This window comes from Myotis myotis, unplaced genomic scaffold, assembly GCF_014108235.1.
Source record: "Myotis myotis isolate mMyoMyo1 unplaced genomic scaffold, mMyoMyo1.p scaffold_m19_p_1, whole genome shotgun sequence".
NCBI classification, from domain to species: Eukaryota; Metazoa; Chordata; class Mammalia; order Chiroptera; family Vespertilionidae; genus Myotis; species Myotis myotis.
The window spans coordinates 214,741,932-214,753,386 of record NW_023416313.1 but is presented as its reverse complement, the minus strand read 5'-3'; the positions used below and the strand labels follow the sequence as shown (position 1 = coordinate 214,753,386).

At 41.7% G+C, this 11,455-nt stretch overlaps 1 protein-coding gene across 6 annotated transcripts in view; it reads right to left on the bottom strand.

Moving 5' to 3' along the window:
- Window positions 1-8,574: 8,574 nt before the first annotated feature.
- The window catches only part of TTC8 (tetratricopeptide repeat domain 8), a 37,941-nt gene continuing 35,060 nt past the window's right edge, over window positions 8,575-11,455 (bottom strand). For 4 of the 6 annotated variants that reach the window (XM_036315094.1, XM_036315119.1, XM_036315111.1 and 1 more), the window contains 2 exons: window positions 9,709-9,792; window positions 8,575-9,178 (listed from right to left, as the gene is read on the bottom strand). In XM_036315094.1, the coding sequence (XP_036170987.1) occupies window positions 9,062-9,178; window positions 9,709-9,792 (201 nt within the window). In that variant the 3' untranslated portion in view covers window positions 8,575-9,061. The remainder of the gene's footprint in view (window positions 9,179-9,708; window positions 9,793-11,455) is intronic. The other 2 variants (XM_036315103.1, XM_036315128.1) reach the window with 1 other exon arrangement.

Here is an 11,455-nt window from a genome sequence, read left to right as displayed (position 1 = left end):
AACCTCATGGATAAGAAGTGAAGAAGCCGACCCAGGGACACCCCTTCTTCCAGCCTCCGGCCACTCTCCTGCGTCTTATCCAGTCACCACCTTCAGAAGCATCTTTGGGACCAGCCAACACACAGTTGGTTTGTTTTCTGCCTTAACTCCTTATTGCTGAACACCATGAGCTCCCAAATTCATCAGAATTATTCCCCCGACATGGAGGCTGTGGTCAACCCCTTGGCCAACCTGCCTCTGTGGGCCTCCCACACCTACCTCTCTGTCGGCTTCTATTTCGACCTGGACGATGTGGCTCTGGAGGGCGGCGGCCACTGCTTCCACGAGTTGGTGGAGAAGAGCGAGGGCACTGAGCATCTCTTAAAGTTGCAAAACAAGTGCGGTGGCCGCATTCTCTTCCAGGACGAGCTGAAGCCTTCCCAAGATGAGTGGGCAAAACTCAGGATGCCATGGAAGCCACCTGGCCTTGGAGAGGAACCTGAACCGGGCCCCTTTGGAGCTGCATGCTCTGGGTTCTACCCGCGCAGACACTCAGTTCTGTGACTTCCTGCAGAACCACTTCCGGGGCGAGGAGGTGAAACTCATCAAGAAGATGGGCTACACCTGACACCTCCGCAGGCTGCTTGGGCTGGGGGAGTATCTCCTCGAAAGGCTCACCCTCAAGCACGAACTAGGAGCTTTTGGAGCCCAGAGGCATTTCAGAGGCCCCTGTGCGTTCCCCAGGTGTCTGGCTTTCATCGGAGCCTCTTCTCTCTGACCCTCTCCCATGCATTGGACCAAATGAAACAATAGAGCTCTTTCAGCAAAAAAAGGAGGAGGAGGAGGAGGAGGATGACGAGGACGAGGAGGAGGAGGAGGAGGAGGAGGAGGAGGAGGAGGAGGAGGAGGAGAAGCCGCCTTGTTCTGAGAAGTCAGTATTAAGAATATGTGTTCTTTCCTATCAAAGTTCTTCAGAATTTGTTTTCTGTTTGAAATCCTATCATGAGCTATGCAACCAAAATAGGTCCTCTGGCCTGGCCGGTGTGGCTCAGCATTTGAGCGTCGGCCCAGGAACCAAGAGGTGGCCAGTTCGATTCCTGGTCAGGGCACATGCTCACAAGTTGTGGCTCAATCTCCAGTGGGGGGCTTGCAGGAAGCAGCCGATCAATGATTCTCATCATTGATGTTTCTATTTCTCTTTCCCTCCCCCTTCCTCTCTGAAGTCAATAAAAATATATATTTTTTTAAAAATAAACCCTCTGTATGCTTGTAAGTTTGGATAGGTCGGAATTCAGGATTCAGGGCACGTAATACAGCTGGTTCAGGTCAGAGCCGGTGGGGATCTTCTGCTTCCTTTGGAACCAGAACATCCTCCACGTTACCCAGTGAAATGTACCTGGGACAGGCTTGGTACTGCTTGAAGTGACTGTGTTTCCAATCACACTTCTCCCTTGCCTGGGAAGTTTAAGATATTTAGTTTGGCCTTTCATTTAGTCTCTGTATCATTGACAGGCTGCCTGGTCAGGTAAGTGGAGATGTACTGCTGTCATGGGGAACAGAAGATGTGTTTACCTCCCCAATCTGTCTCTCACCAGTTGTGTGGCTGTGGTGGATCCTGTTATCACCCTGAATTTTGCTTTTCTTGTCTGTAAGGTGGGGATACAGATTGCTAGACTGCTGGGCCCACAGAACTGCTGAGAGAATGAATCAGAGGAGATCAGGGAAGCACCTTGTAACCAGTACAAGTCATGGAACTGTCAGGACCCTTCTGATGGGGCACATAGCATCATTTGTGAACCATTTGTTCTCTGTGGCATCTCAGTGTTTCCCTAACCTGTGGGTAGCTACCACCTCATCTACTTTTGCTAGTTTATCTGTGCTTACGTGGCTGGAAAAAGATAGTGCACCAAGATGCAGATTTTACTACCTGGGTAACCTCGTGTAGGTGATGTAACCTTTCTGAGGTCATCACCAGAACAGTGGGAATCCTAATAGTTAACTTGTGGGGTTTCAAAGGTTACAAGCAGCAGGTGCTTGATACTTCATAATTGCTTATTATTATTATGCTGTTCTCACTCTCCACCTCTTGTTCTTCAGTTTTTCACAAGGGTCTCAAAAGATGTCCTGGATCCTTCACTTTAAAGCCCTCTGTCTTGAGGAACCTGGGACACTTCCCACTGGCACTGTACTGTTCACCTCCACTCAAGCTATAAAAATAGACGCTTTAGCACAGTGGTTCTCAACCTTCTGGCCCTTTACATACAGTTCCTCATGTTGTGACCCAACCATAAAATTATTTTCGTTGCTACTTCATAACTGTAATGTTGCTACTGTTATGAAACATAATGTAAATATCTGATAGGCAGGATGGTCTTAGGCAACCCCTGTGAGAGGGTCATTCGACCGCCAAAGGGGTCACGACCCACAGGTTGAGCAGATATGGGCTATTCAGGTTACCTTTTGCTTTTGAGGGAGCTTCAATAGTTGGAGCCTTTTGAGGACTTTAGAGGTGAAAGTGCTCTTAGAAACCATCTAGCAAAGTGGTTCTCATCACAGCCTCCCCTTAGACATGAATTCCAATGCAACAAATCGTAAAGTGGAGAGAACTGTGTAAGTATTCATGTTCTTCTTTCCCCCAAATTCCTGTGAAATAGAGAAATATTACATAACGAGTAGCCCTGCATTTGTAAGAAGACAACAATCTTGTTAAGAAAACTATTTGTTGCAAACCATAATTAACGAGGCACCATCTGTGACATCCAGTGTTTTTTGCATGAGCTGTGACAATCCAGGCATATTTTAGGCTTTTTTTTGGCGCAGATGGGAAAGAAAAAAGGGTGTAACCAAGCAGAAGTGTGGCCTGAACTACCTGATCGGATGCATATGCTATGCTGTTGAGAAATTATTATTTATTATCTAGTGTAAATGCACTCATTTTCCTAGAAAACTTTATTTGCAAACTGTATTCAACTTTATATTCTCCCACTGACCCTAAACATTGCCTTCAGAATGATTCTTACAAAATACCTGCTTCCTCTTCCATCCTCAGGTAAAGCTTAAACTCCTGAACTTGGGATTCAAAACCTACATTTCAGTCCTTCCTGAGTCTCCAGATTTAGCTGTCATGGCCAGCCCTCTCTAGCTGCTGTTGCCCAATGCCCATCCCGCCAAATTCATACTCTAATGGCCCCCAAATATGTTGACCCAGGAGCCTTGCCTGGAATGCCTCTCCATAGCCCATCTCTCCTCTCAGGTCGTCAAAATCACACTGCTCTTCCAAGGTAAGACACTTCACCCAGTAATTTCTCTCTCAATGCTTTTTCTTTAAACATCTGTAGCACTCCTAAACTCTTACAGCACTTAGACAGTGTCTGTAAAAATAGCATGGCACTTCAGTTACCTGGGATATTTGTATTTGCTTAAATCAAGTCTATTGAAGTATAATCTACATACAGTGAAACTGACTTTTTTGTAAGAATGTAGGATTCTATGAGATTTTTGTTAAAAAAAAGTGTCATTGAAGTATAATTGACATACAATAAACTGAATATATTTAAAGTGTAAAATGGGATAAGATTGGCATATGTATACACTGATGCGGCCACTACTGTAATTGAGATAACGAACATATCCGTCACCCCAAAGTTTCCTCAAGCATCTTTGTGAGTCTTCCCTCCCACTCCTCTCTGTAGCCTCCTGTTCCCAGGCAACCACTGGTCTGCTTTCTGTTAATACAGATTAGTTTGCATTTCCTAGAATTTTATGTAAATGGAATAATACAGCATGTACTTTTTGTTTGGCTACTTTCATTCAGCATGATTCTTTTAATATTCACTCACGTTGTGCATATGTCAATAGTTCATTCCTTTTTGTTTTGTATGTGTGGAAATGCTGCAGCTTGCTTACTAGTATTCCTTCACCTGTTGATATGGATATCTGGATTGTTTCCAGTTGGAAGCTATTACAAATAAAGTTGCTGTACATATTCAGGCCCAAGTCTTTTTATGAATGTATGCTTTTATTTCTCTTGGGTACATACACAGGAATGGGCATGGCTGGATCAAATGGGAGGTGTAGAGTTTAATGTTTTAAGAAACTGCAAACCATCTTCCAATGTGGTTGTACCAATTTACATTCCCACCACCCGTATGAGTATATAGTTCTACTTGCTCCACGTGCTAACCAACAGTTGATATGGTCTATCTTTTTAAATGTAGCCTTTCTAACTTGATTTTAATTTGCATTTCCTTAATGACTAATTTTGTTGAGAATCTTTTCATGTGCTTATTTGCCATCGATATAGCTTCTTTAGTGAAGTGTCAAAATTTGTTATTTGCCCATTTTTATTTTTTCTTATTGAGTTTTGGGAGTTCTTTATATATTCTGAATGTAAATTCTTTATCAGATATAAGATTTGCAAGTATTTTCTCCCGGCCTATGGTTTGTCTTTCCATTCTCCTAACAAGGTCTTTCAAGTTGTAAAAGTTTTTAATTTTCATAAAGTCCAATTGCTTAATCTTTCTTTCTTTTCTTTTTAGTATGCTTTTGGTGCTACACCAAAAAAGAAAAAGTATGTAACCCAAACTGACAAAGAATTTCTCTTATGTTTTCTTCTAAAAGTTTGTACTTATAAGTTATACATTGAGGTCTGTCATACATTTAAGTTAACTTTTGTATACAGTGCAAGGTCTGATCAGATTTGGAGAGGCTGCTGATGAATACTTTTACTTAGAATTTAAAATGGCTCTGAAATATCCAAGTGACAATTCCAGTTGGAAGTTGGAAATCAGTATCTGGAGTCAGAAGATGGGACCCAAAACACAGACTGGGAACCCCTAGCCTGTGTGTGGTAGTTGAAGGTTCTTTGAGAGAATGGGCATACTGAGGAATAAGAGAAAAAGTGAGAATTTAAAAGGGTGGAAAATGGAACCCTGACTAACAACAAAATTTAAAGGACAAGTAAAAGAAAAGGTTTTAAGCTATTGGGCCATTTGGAGTCTTTCATGAGATTGAGGGGTGCTCTGAAAAGTGGGAGGAGAACCCAGAAAAGTGATGGCACTAAAGAAGTCAAAGGAGAAGAGAACTTCAAGAGAGTGAGCCATGCAAATGCTGAGAAAGGTCAAGTGAGATAAAGACTAAAAATGAACCACTGAGACATCCCATGTTCATGAACACACTAATATTAAGATGGCAAAATTCCCCCAATAGATCTACACATTCAATAGAATCTAATGGGTATGAGGCTTCTTTGGGGATGGTGAAATGGTTTTAAATTAATTATAGTGATGGCTGCTCAGCTGCGAATATATTAAGAATCATTGAATGGTACTAAAAAGAATGGTATGGTATATGAATAATATATTTTAAAAAGGGGTATTTTTTTAAAAAAGCACCGCTGGATTTGCTCAATGGGAGTTATTAGTGACCTTAATGAGAGCAGTTTCCATAATGATGGGAGTACTAGAAAGGGGGAAGCTTTAGAAGGCCTGTTAGTCAGAGAGAGGGAGAGGGAGAGAGAGAGAGAATCTCATAGAACAGGTGTGGGTCAGGTGTGGGGGGGGGGGGGGGGACAGTGACAGTGTGAAGTTCTAGAGCCCACTGAACTTGAGTTTCAAACACTGGGTGAGGGTCTTTCTTGTCTCTGATTTGAAAAGGGAAAAAATTGCCCTAGCTGGTTTGGCTCAGTGAATAGAGTGTTAGCCTGCGGACTGAAGGGTCTCAGGTTTGATTCCGTCCAAGGGCACATGCCCAAGTTGCGGGTTCGATCCCCAGTAGGGGGCGTGCAAGTCTCCCTTTCTCTTCCTCTCTGAAATCAATAAAAATATATTGTTTAAAAAAAGGGAAAAAATTTCTTCCTAAAATCTGTCTAGATGTGGCCTTTTCTTCCCTAAGATAATGTGGTTGTTTTCTCCAAGAGTTTCCATCATTGACATCTTACCAAGCAATTACTCCTCATTAGTCAGGATTCAGGTAAGGGAAAGGATCACACTGCAAAGAATGTTATAGTCCGTGATTATAAATTAATCTTTATTCTTTAATCTCAAGAATATGGCTTTAATATCAAGGAAGCAAAATGCCAGCATCTCTGAAAAATGTTGTATTTGCCAGCCAAAAAATAGGACTAATGCCATCTACATGGAAGAATATAAAACTGCAGTTATTTTCAAATTACTAAATAAATCTCCCCCACACACCACTAATATCTGAACCTAGATAACCATTTTGGAACTCTAGAACATATCCACGGACCATTCCAATTAACGTATTTCCTAGAATTTATAACCATTTGGTTATGGCCTTTTACCTGAACTCAATTTCTGGGTTCATTATAGTCCAAGGTTTGAGTATTACCACAGTATTTCTAAAATCTTTGTGTGTGTTTTTTCTGAATGCTTAAACTCAGTCCCAACTGAAATCTCTTGATAAGAAATCCTTCATGTTAATAAAGAATTGGTGGTGGAAACTACATTAAAAGGACAGTGACGTGTCATCTTTATCAATTTTCCTATCTCTAAGCCATACATTATATCCTGATGGGTGCTCTGATCCTGGAATCGGAAATGTAACAACAATTAGTACCATAGGGGACTGGTTCAGATGTGATACTTTTGCAAAGGAAGAACTTCTAACCTCAGCAATTATTCAGTGTGGGCAGCCTTCTTGCCATATCTCATTTTCATCAGTCGGAAGCTCAATGATGTTAATTTTGGTTGAACAGTTTGCATATGGATTGAATACCTTTTTAGCCATGATTGAAGACAATTGTTAACCTTCCTTCTATAGGAATGTTGGCACAGAAGCCAGAAACGACGCAGTTCAGAAATAATTTTGTTACAGAGATGTATATAGCTCCTGACGCAGTGTTATGTCATCATTCTGCCCTCAGCCATCCTGACTCACCCTTTGCGTTGGTGTTCACATTGAATTAACATAAAGCCAGGACAAAAATATCTCTATGTCACCTTAGGACAGTGGTTCTCAACCTTCCTAATGCCGTGACCCTTTAATACAGTTCCTCATGTTGTGGTGACCCCCAATTTCATTGTTACAAATTGAATATAATTAAAGCATAGTGATTAATCACAAAAACAATATGTAATTAAATATGTGTTTTCCGATGGTCTTAGGAGACCCCTGTGAAAGGGTCGTTTGACCCCCAAGGGGGTCGTGACCCACAGGTTGAGAACCGCTGCCTTAGGACTACTGACTCATTTACTTTTTGTTGTGTGACTATTCCCTTATTATTCACTTTTACTAATGCATATAATATTCATTTTAAATGATCATAGCTTTATTTACAGGAGAAACACTGTGAAGTGATTTAACAGAGTAGTTAGGAACAGACACTCGGGGGCCACCATGCCTGTATTTACATCTCAGCTCTGCCACTTATAACTGTTTAACCTTGGGCAAGTGGCCTGACTTCTCTGTGCCTCGTTTTTCTCACAAGTAAAATGGGAATAGCAGCACCTCACAGGACTGCAGTGGGAATCAGATGAATTAATCACATCAAGTGCTTAGAACAGTGCTGAGTGCACACACATCCTTAGTGTTAGCCACTGTGATTAGCTCTTATCTTACATTAACTGAGAAAACGGTTCACATTATAAAATGTCAATCTAAATAGTAAGTGCAGTACTAGGGCTGGAGGAAATTCCCATGAGCTAAAGCAGCACTTGCATGCCCTGCAGAAGGAAAGGTTAAATCCTAAAGCTCAGGGTCAGGACCATGGGTCCGTCATGGCTGTACCACCGGTCACTGGGCAACTCCGGACCCTAGAACATACCTTCCCTCATCTGCACCTCGAAGACACTCTCCACGTATTCTCGGAGGTTACTTCCAGCCTCTGACAATCTAGAATGCCTTAAATTCACATGGTTTTGTTCTGTCAGCTCAGTAGTACTATTTACACAAATCTGAACAGAAAAGAATAGGCACCTGTAAAATAGTGTTCAGGAAGTTAAGAAGTGAAAAATAACATGGACAGATTCCAAAGTCCAAAATGCACATTTGAGTGTCCCTGTCCCCTTGACACACGACCTTGAACAAACACCTTAAGAAGAGTTCCTCTAATACAGTCTGGGGCCCGTCCAGGATTTACAACGCACAGAACTGGGACCTGGCCTGACCTTCCCGGGGCTGAGCACAGGTGGACTCCTGGCCTGTGACCCCATTTCTAATCCTGAGGTTCTGACACTAACAATGTGATAGCCCAAAAATAGCTTCTCAGGAACAAAACCGACTTGGTGGTGCATCATTTCAAATAAAATTAAAATGATGACTTGAGCCGAAACCGGTTTGGCTCAGTGGATAGAGCGTTGGCCTGCGGACTGAAGGGTCCCAGGTTCGATTCCGGTCAAGGGCATGTACCTGGGTTGCGGGCACATCCCCAGTGGGAGATGTGCAGGAGGCAGCTGATCGATGTTTCTCTCTCATCGATGTTTCTGACTCTCTATCTCTCTCCCTTCCTCTCTGTGAAAAATCAATAAAATATATTTTAAAAAAAAATGATGACTTGATTTCTAAGATTACAGACTTCTGAAAGACGTTTTTATCTGAGCTCCCTGAAATAAAATCTCATGAAAAATAACAGAATGATGGTGTTTTACACACTGATTTATTTTAAAGCATAACACATATGAAAATGTAGAGTCTCTCACAAAGTATCTGATAAACACTTTAAATAAATCTCTAATTAGAGTAAATATACACATTTTCAGCCATAAAAGTGCAAGTTTCAGACCTCTTTAGCTACATGATAGCTAATGGCAAGCTTAAGAACAGTAAAAATGTGCATTTATAAAACTTTGAGGAAATTCATGAAAATGGTTTATAAACATTATAAATAAACACCCACTATATAATGTGGGAGAGGCTTCATGATCTACTTACAAATGCGGAAATCCTGTCTTTTGTAATATTACAAAGTTATTATAAAAGTTTTAATTTACATTCTTGTTTAAACTCCCTCGTGTCATCCTCACTAATTTCAAGCACAGGTTTGTATCACATATGTAAATAAACACACTTTTTTCCCTCATACAATGCCCCATCGTAAAAATACACTTGGTCTAAGGAGCCATCAGAGCACAGCAAAGTGCTGCTTTAACTGCTTAATTAAGTGCTGGGTGTCCACGTGATCCGGAAATGCGGCCTCAGACTTCCGAGCAGCAACATAGCTTCTCTGCAGATCTCCAATCTGCAAGAAAGACCAGAATAAGACCACAGAAGAAAACTCCCAAAAAATGAGCAAGGGAGTCAAAACAAGACATACTATCTGTACACCATCCAAACTCAAATGGTTCCCAAGGGTAATCTGCTTGATTATGCTATTTGGAATGTAGAATTCTTTCACCTAGATGACAAGTCTGACTTGAAAAAATATGAGAAAAAGAAAATAACCAATTATATAAATAATTTCCTTTCTGTAAATGCCAATTACTGAATCCTTCCCAAACCCAGCAGCTCCTTAATGAGTATATTTTTAATGACTAAATGTCATATCTTAAAACGTAAAATAATTCTTCTGCAATCCATAATGGTATTAAGTTTAGGCAATATTCGGTGATAACGTTCTTTAAAGTTTATTACACGGTCCCTTAAGGGAAGACATATGTGTTTATAATAATTGTGTTTAAAAAATCATTTCTTTCCGGAAGTTATGGTTAGAATGCCCTTATTTATCTGTATGATTTTTTTAAAAACCAAATTGCTATAGAAAGAGAATACCTTATCAGAGATTGTTGCAAAATTAAAATGCGGCTCATACATGTGGGGTGCTAAAGATGACGCAGTTTGCAACAGCGCTCTCGCCTGTGTAAAGAAAAGACAAGAAAAACCAAAGGCATCTGAGCAGATGTCAGCACTGTATTTGTGGGGTTTTTGGTAAAGAATCCTTTACCCAAGATAGGACCTGAATAAACATGATGTGATAAATACAGATGACATTCCTCATGTAATACAACTTACTAACATACTAACTACGTATATTTTCCAAAACTAGATTAATACTAAAGTGTTTCAAAATATGGTGAAAATAAGGGAACTGAAAACTTAAGTAGATTTAGTTATTTGAGAACCGCTGTTCCTATAAAGTTTATATTTCAATATGACAACTCAAAATATAATCCTCTCAATGCTAAAAAATTAAAAATAAAAATAAAAAGTCTTGTTAATCCAGTGTGTGTTGCTGTTGACTGGTTTAGTGGGCTCCTAATGATCTGTTCTCTAATTCAACAACAAACACAACCAAACGCCACAGCAAATTTCAAAGCTCCATGTTCTGTGCTGGGTGGCAGTGAGCATGCGTTTCCTATTCTGCTGCCAGTGCCTGAGGGTCTCCTTGACACCAAGTGTGAGACGGCCTTTCTAAGGAGGGGATGAAGCTGAGACCTCAGTGACAAAAAGAAAAGTCACTGCAGGGTCTGCAAGAACTTTCCGAAGGCCCTAAAGTAAGGACAGTCCCTGCATGTCTGCAGAGCAGCAGGCAGCTAATGTGTCCAGAAGTCAGTAAGAAAGGTGGACAGCAGTCCTCCCTCATCCACGGGGAAACGCTCCAAGACCCAGCAGATGCCTGAAACCAGGGATAGCACCAAACCCTGTACATTCTATGTTTCTCTTATACATACATACTGATGATAAAGTTTAATTTATAAATTAGGCACACTAAGAGGTTAACAACAATAGTAAAATAGAACAATTATGACAATATACGTGATATAAATGTCCTCCCACCCCCCCTTCCTCTCTCTCTCATAACCAATCTGATAACTGAGACAGCTACTAAGTGTCTGATGTGCAGCGTGGACGCACTGGACAGAGTGATGATTCCCGTCCTGGGCAGGATGGAGAGGGATCGTGCTCAGGATGGCGCTCAATTTAAAACTCCTAAGTTGTTATTCCTGGAATTTCCCATGGAACATTTTAGGACCATGGTTGAGTGCGAGTAACTGAAACCAAAGAAAGTGAAACCGTGGGGAAGGGGGGACTGCGGTAGCGGCAAAAGGTGTCGTCTGAGAGGGAGCCACGGAGCCAGAGGCCACATGCCACGGGGCCACATGCCACGGGGCCTCCTAGGCCAAGGGCTGAAGTCCAGGTTTTACTTCAAGTGAAAAGAGAAAGCCTCTGAAGGATGCTAAGCGAAGTAGTAATAAAATAATCTTGTTTGTTTCTTCAAAATCCCTGCGGCTGTCCTGAGGAGGATGTCTTAGAGGGCACACTTACTTGCTGACTTGGAAACAAAAAGACCAGCAAGGAGACTCTTGCATTGGTCCAGGCAGGAGGTGAGAGCAGGTGGGAGAGGGTGGTGGGGAGAGGAAGGTGGCCGGGTTCAGGACGAGGCTTGGAGGTAGGCCTGACAAGGGCTTGTCAACCACGCTGGGGACATGGGGTGGCAGGAGAGGCAGTCCGAACAGGAGGTTTCCAGGGTACCTCCTAGGATTCTGGCTTGAGCAGCTCCCTGGTGGGTGGGGACTGT